Raw genomic sequence first — 15,457 nt, 5'->3', positions numbered from 1 at the left:
TCAGGCCATCACAAACCACACTGGAAATTACGTCACAACAGCCGTTTATCAGAGTTGCCACGGTTCTTATGAATTATAGCTGGTCTCTTCATGTAATTCCAGACCGACACAATGTTGGTAAGATCAGATCTCTGTATTTGCCATATCGTTTGTTGTAAGACTCCTAGTCCTTAAACATTATGATCTCAGTATGTTTATTGCAAATGATGTTTCAAAATCAACCATTTTTTTATGGACAGGCGCCCACACACACCCCCACAAACACACACACACTAATAGTACCATCAGTGTTGTGGACATTTCACCTACTTTAGAGGTGAAGTTCAAAAAAACATTTTCCATTTAAACTGAAAAATAACTATTTTTAATACATGCAGGTCAAAGCTTCCTCCCACGTCTCTCATATGTGTGTGTTTCTTCCGATGTAAGCTGGGGGCCAGAGAGTACATACACCCCGCTGAGGGTCAAGTTCTGTTCATGTCTCATTCTTGTCTCAATACATCCAGACACTATGCTGCTCTGTGTTTGTGTTCTGCTGTCTGTCGTTCCTCTGTCTGGTAAGGCCATTTACATTATATTTCTTTCAGCAAATATAGCGTCGAGCAAATGGTTCACTCCAAAGAATTTGGCATAATATGAATGTAATTTATTTGATAACTTTAATATCTGTAGCCATAGTTTTTGCACTAATGCGGAATGGTCATTTTGGTTTTATTTACATTATAAACATTTGTGTAAACAAATATAAACAACCGCTTGTTTGTGCTGTATTCAACCGAATGAAACTCATAATTACTATTAACCATTTTGTGTCTTGATTGCAGAAGGACTGGATAGTGGTATTATAGGGGGAAAAGAGGTTAAACCTCATTCCAGAAAACACATGGCATCTCTCCAGTGTGAAAGACATCATATGTGTGGTGGGACGCTGATCAAGGACAATTATGTTCTGACCTCTAAACACTGTTTATAGTGAGTTTTTGCATTTATATTTGTCTAAATAAAAATTGGGTTCATTTATAGTTATTTTAAAGCAATTTGAAAGTCTGTTTTTGTACTGGTATAGTGCTTTGCAGCGCTCACCAGTAAAATAGTTACAACCTAAAATAATAAATACAGCATTGAATGGATTTACAGTGACACCTGCAAAACCTTAGAAGTTGTGCTGGGAGCTCACAACCTCAGCCAAAGTGAAGAAAGCCAGCAGATAATCGAGGTTGAGAAGTGCATAAAACACCCACTTTATGATATCATGCTACTAAAGGTACTGTATTTTCACTTTATTGGACTAAGACGTGTCTTCTTTTTAATTAGAATTGCCGTTTTGTCAAATTTGTGTTGTGAATCAATTTAAAACATTGTTTAATGTAAAGACTTAACGATTAATATGTTACAGCTGAAAACCAGAGCTAAACTGAATGAGTTTGTGGGTGTTATTGATCTTCCACAAACCAAGAAAAAAGTTCCAGCCCTTGTGAAATGCACCATTGCCGGTTGGGGCATGAAAAAACAAGGAGGAGCTGCATCAAGTGTTCTGAATGAAGTTGATCTCAAATTGCAGTTCAGCTTTGAATGTAAAAACAAGTGGAAAGAATATTTCAACTCTTCGATGATGATCTGTACCGCCTCAGATGGGATAAAGGCTTTTTGTCAGGTAATGTAACATCACTTGTAATAGTATTGATTAAAGGCGGGATGTCCGATTTCTCATAGGCGTTGCTGATGTTCAAATTATCAAAACAGACACACTCCTACCCCCATCTTTCATCAGCGCTCGGCTCGACTAATGCCCATCCTGTGCACTTTACTGCTGATTGGCTACGAGGTTGTTTTGGAACTCGACCCGACTTTGTCTAAACAATCATAATTCGGAAATCAGACACCCCACATTTAACAAGGAGAAAAGGTTTTAGTACAGTAACCCTGTAATTTGTCTGTTTTTTAGGGTGATTCTGGCAGTCCTCTTATTTGTAAATCTGAATTTATTGGAATGGCTGCTTACACATATCCCAATAATTGTTTAAACAAGAACTTCCCTGAAGTCTACATGAGAATACCGCCTTCCTTAAATGGATTAAAGAAATGATTGACTCTGTATGACTTTTTTCTTCTGCTGAACACAAAAAAAATATTTTGAAGAAATTGGCATCCAAACAAATTTGGGCTCTAATGATTTTTTTATAAGAACCCATAAAATTGCAGGTTTTTCTTTTACAGACGTGAGGGGTGACTAACTAATGAAATAAATGTGTTGGGTTGAACTATCCCTTTAAATATGCAGTATTTAATCACCGGATTAATCTTTATATAGCTTATGCTTTTTATATTGCATAGCCTTGAAGTAGTGTGTGTGTTTTTTAAAGTCCTAGCAAAATTTTTACTCCTTGTTTGGACCGGTAACTGATATTACACATGGACATGTTTGGCACAGTCACAGATTGTCCTTATAAACTGGCAGCTCAGAGAAAATCATGTATAACAATTAGCCTATGCTAAAGAATCCATGTGCATGCATGAGTTCTTCATCATTATTGTATCACCTCCGGTCACCGAATGCAAATAAAAAGATTAATAAGCCAAGGTAGTTGAGTGTACTTTGTGAATATGTACAGAGACAAGAAAAAGTTTGTGAACCTTTTGGAATTTCATGGTTTTCTGAAAAAATTTGTTTAAAAAGTGTATTGACAAAAAAAAAGTGTCTAAAAAGAAAACAGATTTTTCATGTCTTTATTTAACACACTCATGGCAGTGTAAAAACAAATGAACTTTTAAAATTAAAAACTGATGGACCCTTGGCAACAATAACCTCAACCAGGCGCTTCCTGTATTCTGGGCTATGACTTAGTTTCATCAGTCCACAAAACATTTAGCCAATACCGCTGTGGAGTGTCATTGTGCTCTTTTGCAAACTTCAGGCGTGCAGCAATGTTAATTTTACTAAGCAGTGGCTGCCTTCATGGTGTCCTGCCGTGGATACCCTGCTTGTTCAGTGTTTTACGTGTAAAAGTATCATGAACAGATGTAAGCAAGTTCCAATGATGCCTTCAAATCTTTGGCTGTCATTCGGGCTTGTTTCTTTACCTCATTGATGAGTCTTCGTTGTGGAACCCACTTATTGGTAGAGTAGCAACAGTCTGCAAAGTGTCTCCATTTGTAGATTGTCTGCCTTACTGTAGAATTTCTAAAGTCTTAGAAATAACTTTGTAACCCTTGCCAGCTTTATGTAACTCAACCATTCTTGATCATAGATCCTCTAAATGCTCTTTTTGGCAACGCATGGATCACATAAGCATGTCCTTCTTGGGCAGAGCAAACTGCAAACGTTTAAGGGGTTTTTATCAGTCAATGTAGCCGTGGTCCACACCTCCAAACTTATTATCTTAACAAGACTCCAGGTGTGCTAAAACCTGACTCCAATTGGCTTTATTGAGGTCATTTACTCAAGTGTTCACATACTTTTTCCACAAGTAAAATTAAAAATTTTTGGTTGTTCACATCTCATCAAGACATGAAAGATCAAAAAAACGTTGTGTTATTATTTTTAGACAGGTTGTGTTTTCCAATACCCTTGACTTATGACCAGATCACATTTATAACAAATTTATTCAGAAAGCCATGAATTCCCAAAAGGTTCAAATACTTATTCTTGCCACTGTATGCATTTTGTGACTTTTATGTCATTGTGTTGGTTGAGGGTAAGATAGGAGGAGCTATAATATAGAGAGTACAGGGTGAGTTTAAGAAGTAGTTTGACAGCGTATTCAACTCTAACGCTTAAAGGAAGTGCTTCTTGGTTGAGAACAACAGCATGATTCTTCGCATATTTCTCCTCTTCTGCATCTCTTTTGCAGGCAAGTAATTTAAACCTTTTTATATTAATTTATTTTAAAGGGGTGATATGACAAAGCTAAAACAAATATTATCATTTGTTTTAGATGTAATGTAATGTTTATACACGATTTAAGGTTCAAAAGCGCTGTATTTTCCACATACCATGAATGTTTGTATCTCCTCTTTGCCCCACCTCTCTGAAACACAGAATTTTTACGATGCTCATCGCTTTGGGAAGCGAGGTGTGCTATGATTGGCTAGTTAACTAGTGCATAACTAAGAGTTTTTTTCCTTTTTTGCATTGTAGGCCTCGTCAATTGATAATTCATTGACAAAATGTTAAATGTGTTCTTATTTGTAAGTCGTTATAGTATAAAATCGGATGTAAAGTTATTATTATTAGAGTGACAAATATTTGTTTACCTGAAACATACAAAACAAACAAATAGAATGTAAACCATGTTTAAATGCAAGTCTGGTCATGGTGTGATTCATGTTTTTGTCACAGTTGGGATGGAGAGTGGCATTATAGGAGGAAATGAGGCTAAACCTCATTCTAGACCATACTTAGCATCTCTCCAGCATAATGGACATCACACATGTGGTGGGATGCTGATAAAAGAGAATTATGTACTTACTGCAGCCCATTGTTTAAAGTGAGTATGTTCTCGTCTGCATGTGTACTTTTGATCAAGACTTTAAGATTATTATAAATATGTGTCTTGGTCTAAATTTCTTTATTATGTTTATTTTGTCTGTGGTCGCAGAGATGTCTCTGGGGAAAAAAAACACTTGGAGGTTGTTCTAGGAGCCCACAATATCGACCAAAAAGAAAGAAGCCAGCAGAGGATCCAAGTAATGAAATACATCCCTCATCCTGGGTTTGAACAGAACAACAACAAAAACTTCAACTATGATATCATGTTACTAAAAGTAATCCTTTGTGAACTTTATATCTTTGTCAAACTTCATATTCATTAAAACAGATTAATTCAGTGCGCTCTCTTATTTGCAGCTGAAGACCAAAGCCAAGCTAAATAAATTTGTGAAAGTTGTGACTCTTCCAAACAAATATGTAAAAACACCATCCCATGGAAATTGCTCCATTGCTGGCTGGGGAAAGATCAACACAAATAGCGAACAGCCATCAAGCATTCTGTATGAAGTCACTCTCGAAATAAAGTCTAATGAAGAGTGTGAAACGATTTGGCAGATGTATTTCGACTCTGCCAAACAGATGTGTACTGTTTCAAATGGGAGAGAGGCTTTCTGTCAGGTACTGCAATATTAATGTAAATTATATTAACAAACAATAGATGCTATTGCTTACCAAGCTAAATGTTTCGCTACAGTAAGCAATAAATCTGTCTCTTTCTAGGGTGATTCTGGCAGTCCACTTATTTGTGAAAGTAAACTTCTAGGAATAGCTTCATACACATCTCCTGATTACTGCACAAACACGCTCTACCCTGAGGTCTACGTTAAAATACCCGCCTTCTTTCGTTGGATTAAGAAACACACATAAAATGAGTACAATTGTCTCTTAAATAAAGTACACGACTGTGCACCAAAATGTTTACATGTAACTGTCAGCCCTCTGAATTATTTTTTACCAATGCTCAGCCAGTTATTTTCCCTAGAATTAAAAGGGAATTGCTTAGAATTCTTGTATGTGATTTAAATAATTTCCTATTTGTATGTTATTTATTCCAACAACATTATTTTCTGCTCACTGTAGGGTGACGAATAAGATCTAAAAAATTTTTTTAACAAAAACTTGTGCATAAGGATAGTAGAAAATCTGCATATATATTAACTTGCATCTACTGCAAATGTCATAACCTCAGTGCATTTGTGATCTGTGATATTGAGATTATTAAAAAACTTGAAAAGATCTTCCTATAACAGACTTTACTGCATGCTTTTAAGTTCATATAATAGACTATTATCTCTATTCCACAAAAAAATATCTATATAACATAACTAAATACAGTAGCAGCCTATAGAATGTTTTATTGACATTATATTTGATATATCTGTACATAGCTTTACATTTTTTTCAAAATGAGCATAACATGGGATGTTAGTATGTGTGGGTAAAAGTGAGAATTGAAGACAGGGTCAACTATTATTTGTAGGCACGTCACTAAATTTGATAAATTTTGATGAATTTCTCCGTGTTTCTATATATGACCCCAGTGTGCAAAGTCAGTGTGGGAGGGAAGCTGTAGAAAGCCCCTTTGTGGGACATGTTGAAGTGAAAGTAACCTATTAGTCAGATATGGTGACCCATACCCAAATGGTTTATATGGTTTACAGATCTTTACACAACTGTGTACTTTGATCCAACATATATTGATATGTTATGACAAAAATCATTTGTTAATGTCTTTTTGAAAAGTAATAAATGTCCAAAAAGAACACCGTTTTAGGAATGCCTTTTTGCTATTAATTAGCAAGAATGTTTATCAAAAGTAGTTTTTGGATGGATGTAGATATATTGTATGTCTTGTTCACTTTTGGTCCTCTTTTTTTGTGACTGCCCTTTGTTAGTTATTCTGCTGCTGGCTTCTTTTGACTTTGTGTACACATAAGTGGATAGCAGGGAGGAGTTATTATTGAGAGTACAGGGTGGGTTTGAGTCAAATGAAAGCATATTCTAATCTAATGCTTAAAGATCGTGCTTCTTGGTAGAGAATTGCACCATGTTTCTTCACACCTTTCTCCTCTTCAGTGTATCTACTGCTGGTAAGATATAATTCAATCTTTTTTTTTTAAATAAGGCTGTCTTGGCTTCATAGGACATGCTTGCTTTTAGCTCATAGAAAAAAAATTGTAAACGCTCTCTCATTTGTGAATCGCTAAATGGATAAATGTAAAGTAAATATTTTAATTGACAGCTTAGCTGAAATTTGCTAAAAAATTATAATGAAACAATTAAAACTAACAAAAACTTTAAACCATGTTTGAATGCAAGTATGATAATGCTGTGATTTATGTTTTTGTCACAGTTGGGATGGAGAGTGGAATTATAGGAGGAATTGAGGCTAAACCGCATTCTAGACCATACTTAGCATCTCTCCAGCATAATGGACATCACACATGTGGTGGGATGCTGATAAAAAATGATTATGTTCTAACTTCAGCCCACTGTTTAAAGTATGTTATATAGCCTGCATGTAATTTATCTGTAAATTTGCTTTGGTCTAAATTCCCTAATTTTAATTTTGTCTGCACAGTCGCAATGATTTCTCTGGCCGGAGTCACTTTGAGGTTGTTCTGGGAGCCCACAACATAAGTCAGAAGGAGGAAAGCCAGCAGAGGATCCAGGTGAAACAATACATGCGTCATCCTTTGTTTGAAGTGAACAACGAGAAAGACTACAGCTATGACATCATGTTACTAAAGGTAATCTTCTGGGATTCTAACTTCATATCTTGCAACTTCATTACTTTGAAAATAAATTAATTCAGTGGCTTCTGTTTTTTGCAGCTCAAGACTAAAGCCAAATTGAATAAATTTGTGAAAATTATGGGTCTTCCTAAGAAAAATGGAAAAACACCAGCCCTTGTTAAATGCTCCATTGCTGGCTGGGGCATAATAAATAAACACGAAGAAAAGCCATCGAGTGTGTTACGTGAAATCATTCTTAAACTGCAGTTCAGTATTGAATGTAGTCACAAATGGAAGCACTGGTTCAACTCTGAGAGAAATATCTGTTCTGTTTCAAATGGAAAAGATGGTTTTTGTAAGGTAAGGAATTGCATAACATGACATTACATTGTATTTTACATACTTTATATTGGATCCCTCTTTTTTTCTGATTTATTCACTAGGGCGATTCTGGAAGTCCTCTTCTCTGCAACAGTAAACCAGTTGGAATTGCTACATACACTTTGAACTGTACAGAAAATATAGAAGAAAGGAAAAAGTATCCTGCAGTCTATGTAAAAATATCCTCCTTCCTCCCCTGGATTAAAAAAAAGATTAAAGGTTGAAAGTTAAAATTGGATTGAATTGTTTTTATATTAGCAGTCTGCATTTATACTGTGCTTCTTTTTCTTCTCTGGAAGTGTCAAATCCTCATTTGTGCTTTGCCATGTACTGAAATTATAAATAAACTTTGCAGATCTGTTTTGTTTGGGCTCAACAAATGTGAGTGTTAAAACATTCATTGATTTAATATTTCAGACTGCAGCTGAAGATCAAAGCCAAACTCAGTAAATCCGTGTCTTAAAAACGCGTCAACATTAAATGATAAGTATATATATTGTGTAGCCGGAAGTAAATATCTATATGCAGCTATGTTAACCGACAACAGTACAGCGGTGTTAGATATTAGGTTGAATAGTACACAAAATATAATTTTATTTAAACAACGTCTTTATTTATTAGCTCTGTGTACAGACTTAATAACATGCTAGTATAGTAAGGAGGTGTCTTTGATTTCTTTATTACAAATATCAAAAAAAAAACGAATCGTAAATTATGATATTGTGACTATTATATTGATCATTTCTACTTTTCAAATATTTAAATTGTAACCAACTAATCTTAAAAATGAAGTAAAGACACAATGCAAATGTAATGTCTCTCCTTAATGAATCTATAAAAATTGTGTTTATTACAACTGCATGTATTACAGATTACCGTTGAGCAAGAAGTCATTTCAAGCAAAAAAAGGGTCCACGCCAACAATTAGTACAAAGAGTAAACATTAAAACGAAGTGGAAAACTATCTGTGGTTTTCAAATTAATATAAACTTAAGTTCAATTTTTAACATTATACAGTTGAATATAAATATCCCTGAACATGAGATAAGTGATTATCAAACAACATATTTGATACTTAACTCATCCAGCCTACAGACTCCAGACCGCACACACACACAAACACCCTCAATCACTGTGAAGATTCTTGAAATGAAAGCGCCTCCTGTCGTTGAAACTCTGCATCTATATAGAAAAAGAAGAATTTAAGAATTGGTCAGAATTTAATTCAATTGTTCTCTAGACACAAAATGTGTAATTGTTTTAAGGAATTTTAAACCAAAACACAAAACCCTTGCAAGAGGTGTGCACCCTCTCACCTGGCATGGGTCTCTTGTGAAGTATCTCTTCTCTGTTACCTAAAGTAATGTATAACATTAGTTTGTTCATATTTGACCTGAATACAGCACATGAATTCATTTAAAAAAACTATACCCGTTGTACAGGTGTAAACATAATTTAAGGTATTACATTTTTGCATAAGAACTAAAGGCAAGAAGGTCATCCAATTTCCTGTTGATACTGTAAAAGTTCAAATCAACAATTGTTTATGATTTCAGGAGATATATTTACCTTGTCAAAGAATCTACTCAATTTAACCGCATTTGATGACCCAGCAGCAAGATACCGAGGACTCGTACAATCCTTTGAAGGAAAGCATAAATCTCTCAATTCACTAGTCCAAAATCTCCAATAGATATTTAAAAGTCAAATGTTTTTTCTGTCTTCATAACTTTTAACTTAATTGGTTGAAAACATTACAACATCAGCACAGCACACACCAGGTTGATCTCCTCAGCGTTAAAGTCCTCAGATAAAAAGGCAGTTCGAGCGAGGACATCATTCCTTTTGTTTTCAGGGATCTGGTCAAATTTGGTGCCAATTAACAAGAGAGGAACGGAGTTTTCTGCAAACTGCTCTCTGTCATAATCCCTGCAGGTACAAGAAACAACTAATATGAATTATCAGAGAAAAATACACAAACAATTAAATTACTTTACTCCATTGCATTCTGAAATACTTCACTAAAATGTGAGAAAAGCATATCAAAGAGAGAAAGCACATCCAATCAAGGCCATCATAATTCAGTTAAGGGAAAATAATCTGGCCCCAAATAGAGGAAGAAGCAATTTACTGATGCGACCTTTTTCTTACAGTTTCAGACGTTTACATTGACTCACCCATTAGATACAATGATCCCAGTTGGAGAGGAGTCTTTATTCAAGGCTTCGAGTGACCAGCCATACAGATTCTGGGAGGATTTCTTGTTGGTCAGATCGTGAACTAAAATAATACCTGTAGGAATAAATGACAAACACAGAAATTTAGCCGTGGTAAACATTATTACACATCATCAGTTTGTTCTAACACAGTCTATGACTTAATTGTTGGCTTAGATTCTTTACCATTTACTGAATTGTAAAACACAGCTCTGGTGCTTTTAACACTGCTGGCACTGCCAACAGACCCTCCGACATCCCAGAGTTCAATGTAGTACGTCTTCTCCTCTGGAGTTCCCTCCCTGTAGTCATGCACCTTTGGAAAACATTGGCTTTGTATAGCGTTGTATAGTGAGGTTACAAAACAATTTAATCATGATCATTGTTAATTGTCGACATACCCTGACGTCCACTGAGCAGCCCACAGTCCATGACGGGTTCCCCAAAACTTGATTCTGGCAGAGTAGATGTACAAGAGATGACTTTCCTACTCCTGTAGATAAACATTAAATAACATTGTTTAAAACACTGTTCACGAATCACGACCAAAAAGTCCATGTGGATAGTATTCTCGCGATAGTATTCTAGATCTATCGTTTTTTTAACTGAAGAGTAACAGCTAATATGACATGGTAACACCTCGATATTGAGACCAGTAAAGTACAACATGCGTACATTTTAAATGTAGATTTGCATTACAAAGCTATTGAAAAAGAAAAATTATGACCGATATATCTAGATTTAATTTATCTTACCAGAATCCCCCAAAACCAACACTTTTACCCTTTCCAGAGATGCCATCGCTCTCCGGAAGTGTGCCGTGTAAACTTGCTTTACGTCAGTTTACTAGGACAAAATAAAAGTAGCCCAGCGCGGACTAATGTTTAATATGTTACAGAAAATAAAACGTTAATATAGTTTTGCTGTAGCCAAATTATAAATAATAACACTAAATATAATAATAACAATAAATGCATACATACAAAACAAATCGTATTTGTTGTTATTACATATTTTGATATAGTTTTTTTTATACTATTAAACGAAAATTAGTTCTGTATCAAAATGAGTTTAATCGAATCATTATCACTGTATCAACACAAAGTTTTATTATTTTTATTATTTAGAAATACACCCATCGATTATGTCACTTCCGTCTGGTAAAGAGGCGGGACCTGCGATTGAAAGCAGGAAGTGGGCGCTTTTGATCGACGTCACACAGAAAGCCGGTGTGTTTTATTGCATTTCTGAAACAAATAAGGATCCATGGCTGTTAAAGGAATGAAACTGTCGAGTGTGTGTTTACTGCTTTTGTATTTAATATCTACAGTACTTGGCGGGTGAGTAGAGATCGCGTTATTTAGTGATGCTGCTTTATAAACTCACTTGTACACATGTTTCGCTGTGATTGGTTTACGCAACTGCCCATGCATTGTGTAGGCAAAGCTTGTCAAACTGCTTTAAGTAAAATCGTTAATATATTGTACTTTCAATAAATGTATTATTTATGAGTATACATGTGAAAGGTAATATGTTTTCATTAGAATTGTCACTCAAGCGCAAATGGCTAGACTGATAACTTGTCATTGCTGCTAAATAACTACTGTTCTACAAGATTACATAAATGTCTGTTTTATATATAACGCTGTTAAAGGATAAACCATGTTAAATGATTGTTTCCCAGTCTGTTTGCCCATCATTGAGGGATAATAATGAATGCACGATTCAAACGTCCCAACGTTCTGTGTTATTACAGGAGGGATTTCTACAAAATCCTGGGAGTTAGTAAATCAGCATCGATTAAAGATATTAAGAAAGCTTACAGAAAGCTGGCATTGCAGCTTCATCCGGACAGAAACCAAGATGACCCACATGCCCAGGACAAATTCGCAGACCTTGGAGCTGCATACGAGGTATGGTGATTGTATGTAACGTTAGGTGTCATTTTAATACGAATGTTTCATTTATGAGTTCGTGCTTGTTTTGTCACCAAAGCTTCCGATTAAGTAATGCTGAATGAAGTCTCAAAAGAACACCGAATTTGACAAGCATGAGCGTTGTTATTAGAAACCAACTGAGGGAGGAAATTGATTGGTTGCAGGAAATGTGTGGCTGCCTCTGATTGGTTGAAGCGTATGCTTTTATTATGTATGAGATAAATGACGTGGAGCTCAAGCGTGGCTTGTTGAGGGATCTCTGGTTTCCCTACTATGGTTGGAAAATCACCAAAACAAAAAAGTGTCGCTCGTCGATCTGTAATCTCACTATGCAAATTTTACAATGTAAAGCTCATATGTGTAAGACTAGACACAATTAAATGTTTATAAAATGTGTGTGTTAATATTTGTGATCTGTCATTATAAAGGATTTTCTTCATGTTCATAAAACGGATGATGCTTGTTCTTTCTCCTAGTATATATTAATCTTAATGTTTCTTAGGGAGAAAAAGACTAATTTCATGGTACCCTTCAAACACAGGTTCTCTCAGATCAGGAGAAAAGGAAACAGTATGACACATATGGAGAGGATGGGTTAAAGGAAGGCCATCATGGTTCACATGGTGATATATTCTCCAGGTAAACGAAATTGTCATGCTTTAAACCTGGACATATTACAAATATAACACCTAATAAAATAATCCATGAGTGACATATTCTTACTATTTACAGTATTTGTCTACTAACATTGTGTTGTTGGCTTATTTGTGATATGAGTCTGTTATAATTTTACTAATAATGTCTAATGTTTTTGAACAAGTCAACAATGCCTATGGGAAGAAACAAAAACCCAAGGGGATAATACTGTAGTAGTGAAGAAAAACATTCTTCCCTGTATAGATGCAGTGTCACTGCTGTTTTGCAAAATTTGTTTGTTTGTATTTGACAGTTTCTTTGGAGACTTCGGATTTATGTTCGGTGGAAACAGGCAGACAGCCAACCGAGATATTCCTAGGGGCAATGACATAATACTGGACCTAGAAGTAACCTTAGAAGAGGTGTATTCTGGGAATTTTGTTGAGGTGAGTTTCTTTTGTCTTGTGATCATTCTCCTTTGCTTGTATCATATGTCGTAATGCCTTTTTTTTTTTCTCATTCCTGTTTTACCTGTTTTTATCATGAAGGTGGTACGAAACAAACCTGTATCAAAAGAAGCTCCAGGCAAAAGAAAATGTAATTGTCGTCAAGAAATGAGAACCACACAGCTAGGACCTGGTCGTTTTCAGATGACACAGGAAGTCGTCTGTGATGAATGCCCCAATATTAAGTAAGTTTAACACAACATGCGCTCAGACTTTGGTGTCATGATTTTCCATTAAATATCTATCCTTGTTTACAGGCTTGTTAATGAGGAGAGAACATTAGAGGTAGAGATCGAGCAGGGTGTGAGAGATGATATGGAATACCCTTTCATTGGAGAAGGTATGAAACAATTCTGTGTATACTGCAACTTCTTACAGTAACATGCAAGTAACATTTAATTTATGTTAAGATTGTGTATTATATTTCTGTTTTTTCCTCTTTCTGAAGGTGAACCTCATATTGATGGTGAACCTGGAGATCTGCGTTTCCGCATCAAAGTCTTGAAGTAAGACTAATAGTATCAGTCAGTGGATTTAATTTAATTTTGATTTAGCGAATCTGTATAATATGGAATGTCAGTGTGGCTGTAGACCAGTGATTTTTTTTAAATGTTATGGGAAACTAAACGTATATTTACTTCAAATGCATAATTTCTTATGTGTATTCGATATTTTACCCTTAATAATAATCATATATTTAAATTATCTTGATTTGGAGATTTTTCTTAGCCTTTTTATTTATTGACAGCCCAATTCACTTATTTCCAATCCTTTTTTATATACATATCGAAGGTGCTTTTAAACTATAAAATGTAGTTATTTTCGCTGTTTGAAGTAGTAAATCTAATTAGCTGTAAATTTGTATTTGTCCAGGCATCCTGTATTTGAGCGCAGAGGGGATGATCTGTATACAAATGTCACCATCTCTCTGGTAGAGGCTCTGGTTGGTTTTCAAATGGAAATCTCTCATCTAGATGGACACAAGGCATGTTCTGCTTCCCAGATTTTACTTTTTATATAGCTATTGTTGCAATATATGTCATGCATTTTTTACTGGAATTTAAAAGAAGCAAACATCATCACAAACAACTCTTCTGGTCCTGCAGGTAAACATTGTGAGGGATAAAATCACTAAACCAGGAGCTCGTCTCCAGAAGAAGGGCGAAGGTCTGCCTAACTTTGATAACAATAATATTCGTGGATCGCTTATAGTCACCTTTGATGTAGATTTCCCCAAGGAGCAGCTTGATGACCAGCAGAAGGATGGTAAGAGAACTGAATTTTAGTTTTCTTATATGCTACTCTGGTGTTGTTTCTGTATGTTGTGTATGTGTGAATAGATTTAATACAAATACTTTTTTCTCAGGTATAAGTCAGCTTCTGAAGCAGGCATCATCCCAAAAGGTTTATAATGGACTGCAGGGATACTGACAAACCAGCCAAGTAAATCAGGACTGAATTCCCTGTCCCTGACTGCCCTTTACAAACATGCACATTTAAATACACTGAAGAACAAGCAATGAGGGTGTATTTATTGTTTTCAGATTGTTCTCAGGATAGATTGACTTCCTTTTTTTTTTTTTTATTTCCAGCCCTTATTTCTGTTTTTAAAGGATTTGTTTTGTCATGGAAAATTAATGGAACAGATTTTTGTTCCAGTACATTTTTGTCCAAAACATTTTTACACAGTCCCTAGTTTTGTACTTGAAATAAGCAGTTAAAGACATTTTTCATCAGCTTAATTGTCAGAAACACTTATGGAGACAACCAATCACGGAGCAGTGTAGTGTCGAATGACAGCTGACCTGGTAAAGTGAGAGACAGACAACACATACAGGAGGACTGAGGCTTCAAACCAGTGGACAATCTAAAAACCTCCCTCAGCACTGATTCAAGACCGTGTTTTAAGAAAGAAACAGTTATGTGAGTGTTTTGAATTCTTCGGTGTACATGTTTGTTTTAAAGAACAGAGTTGTCACGGTTATTGCAGTTGCTGTTGTTTTTGTAAAGAGCAGCATACCATATTTTATTGTGTGTTGCTGAGGTTCTTGTCAGCCTGGTTCAGTTTTGTCTTCTGACTAAAGGTCTGTTTCCTGAGAGACAATTAGCCTTCTTGGTTTTTGCTGTTACAAAATACATTCTCCTCTGTTTAGTTTTTCCCTCTTATGTCAATTTTATGTGATTTATCTCAATTTGTTTACCTCAACCTTCCCCACACCCCTCATGTGTTTGGCCCAGTGGGTCTCTACCAACTTCTCTTTCCTTTGCTTTTTTGTGAACTGCACCAGAGAAAAAATAACTTCTTGTGCCCAAGTGAAGGAAATATTTCTCATTTTCAAATGAAAATTAAAAGTTTCTAATGAAAGACGTGTAAAATTAACTTGAACTGCTGGTGGAATGTTTCTATATTTTAAAGCATTAGCCTGCTTTATATTCGACATGACTGTAAAGCTTGGGTGCTTGAAAACGTTAATGCAAATACAATACATGTGTAGGATATAAAAACATTTTCTAATCTACAATTTAAGTGAAGATTTTATGAGTGGTACATTGTTCG

General features: G+C 35.4%; 4 protein-coding genes and 1 pseudogene across 5 annotated transcripts; 4 read left to right on the top strand and 1 right to left on the bottom strand.

The window, feature by feature from the left end:
- Positions 1-3: 3 nt before the first annotated feature.
- Positions 4-2,580, top strand: LOC130427384 (granzyme B(G,H)-like; annotated as a pseudogene).
- Positions 2,581-2,724: 144 nt separating this feature from the next.
- LOC130427383 (granzyme B-like) lies at positions 2,725-5,725 on the top strand. The gene is made up of 5 exons (XM_056754830.1): positions 2,725-3,851; positions 4,340-4,487; positions 4,599-4,764; positions 4,847-5,107; positions 5,210-5,725. The coding sequence occupies exons 1-5, from the start codon at positions 3,809-3,811 to the stop codon at positions 5,354-5,356; spliced, it is 765 nt and encodes a 254-aa protein (XP_056610808.1). The 5' UTR covers positions 2,725-3,808; the 3' UTR covers positions 5,357-5,725.
- A 131-nt stretch (positions 5,726-5,856) lies between these two features.
- On the top strand, positions 5,857-8,304 carry LOC130427382 (granzyme B-like). Of its 2 annotated transcripts, XM_056754829.1 has the most exons (5): positions 5,857-6,579; positions 6,843-6,990; positions 7,071-7,239; positions 7,324-7,584; positions 7,668-8,304. In XM_056754829.1, exons 1-5 carry the CDS (start codon positions 6,537-6,539, stop codon positions 7,827-7,829), a joined length of 783 nt encoding a protein of 260 aa, XP_056610807.1. In that variant the 5' UTR covers positions 5,857-6,536; the 3' UTR covers positions 7,830-8,304. The 2 variants fall into 2 exon arrangements, with proteins under 2 accessions (XP_056610807.1, XP_056610806.1); XM_056754828.1 differs by having other exon boundaries at positions 5,857-6,990.
- Positions 8,305-8,432: 128 nt separating this feature from the next.
- Positions 8,433-10,657, bottom strand: rabl3 (RAB, member of RAS oncogene family-like 3). The gene is made up of 8 exons (XM_056754832.1): positions 10,577-10,657; positions 10,223-10,314; positions 10,008-10,137; positions 9,783-9,897; positions 9,384-9,534; positions 9,175-9,246; positions 8,922-8,960; positions 8,433-8,787 (listed from the first exon to the last, which is right to left on the bottom strand). Exons 1-8 carry the CDS (start codon positions 10,620-10,622, stop codon positions 8,731-8,733), a joined length of 702 nt encoding a protein of 233 aa, XP_056610810.1. The 5' UTR covers positions 10,623-10,657; the 3' UTR covers positions 8,433-8,730.
- Positions 10,658-10,997: 340 nt separating this feature from the next.
- On the top strand, positions 10,998-15,280 carry dnajb11 (DnaJ heat shock protein family (Hsp40) member B11). The gene is made up of 10 exons (XM_056754940.1): positions 10,998-11,161; positions 11,578-11,734; positions 12,300-12,397; positions 12,708-12,840; positions 12,943-13,085; positions 13,158-13,240; positions 13,349-13,406; positions 13,774-13,885; positions 14,007-14,166; positions 14,267-15,280. Exons 1-10 carry the CDS (start codon positions 11,088-11,090, stop codon positions 14,329-14,331), a joined length of 1,083 nt encoding a protein of 360 aa, XP_056610918.1. The 5' UTR covers positions 10,998-11,087; the 3' UTR covers positions 14,332-15,280.
- The last annotated feature ends 177 nt before the right edge of the window (positions 15,281-15,457 follow it).

The sequence above is a fragment of the Triplophysa dalaica genome, chromosome 8, assembly GCF_015846415.1.
Source record: "Triplophysa dalaica isolate WHDGS20190420 chromosome 8, ASM1584641v1, whole genome shotgun sequence".
Lineage (NCBI taxonomy): Eukaryota > Metazoa > Chordata > Actinopteri > Cypriniformes > Nemacheilidae > Triplophysa > Triplophysa dalaica.
The sequence above is the reverse complement of the archived record's forward strand: the minus strand, read 5'-3'. Positions and strand labels throughout refer to the sequence as shown.

Excerpts from the sequence above, each read along its gene's own strand:
- LOC130427383 (XM_056754830.1), top strand. The coding sequence starts at position 3,809 with ATGATTCTTCGCATATTTCTCCTCTTCTGCATCTCTTTTGCAG. Across the intron at positions 3,852-4,339 it reads CTTCTGCATCTCTTTTGCAG|TTGGGATGGAGAGTGGCATT; the intron begins GCAAGTAATTTA and ends TTTTTGTCACAG. Across the intron at positions 4,765-4,846 it reads ATGATATCATGTTACTAAAA|CTGAAGACCAAAGCCAAGCT; the intron begins GTAATCCTTTGT and ends TCTTATTTGCAG.
- LOC130427382 (XM_056754828.1), top strand. The coding sequence starts at position 6,794 with ATGTTTGAATGCAAGTATGATAATGCTGTGATTTATGTTTTTGTCACA. Across the intron at positions 6,991-7,070 it reads ACTTCAGCCCACTGTTTAAA|TCGCAATGATTTCTCTGGCC; the intron begins GTATGTTATATA and ends TTGTCTGCACAG. Across the intron at positions 7,240-7,323 it reads ATGACATCATGTTACTAAAG|CTCAAGACTAAAGCCAAATT; the intron begins GTAATCTTCTGG and ends TGTTTTTTGCAG.
- rabl3 (XM_056754832.1), bottom strand. The coding sequence starts at position 10,622 with ATGGCATCTCTGGAAAGGGTAAAAGTGTTGGTTTTGGGGGATTCTG. Across the intron at positions 9,535-9,782 it reads GGGATCATTGTATCTAATGG|GGATTATGACAGAGAGCAGT; the intron begins GTGAGTCAATGT and ends TTGTACCTGCAG. Across the intron at positions 8,961-9,174 it reads TGAGTAGATTCTTTGACAAG|GTAACAGAGAAGAGATACTT; the intron begins GTAAATATATCT and ends ACATTACTTTAG.
- dnajb11 (XM_056754940.1), top strand. The coding sequence starts at position 11,088 with ATGGCTGTTAAAGGAATGAAACTGTCGAGTGTGTGTTTACTGCTTTTG. Across the intron at positions 11,162-11,577 it reads ATATCTACAGTACTTGGCGG|GAGGGATTTCTACAAAATCC; the intron begins GTGAGTAGAGAT and ends GTGTTATTACAG. Across the intron at positions 14,167-14,266 it reads TGATGACCAGCAGAAGGATG|GTATAAGTCAGCTTCTGAAG; the intron begins GTAAGAGAACTG and ends CTTTTTTCTCAG.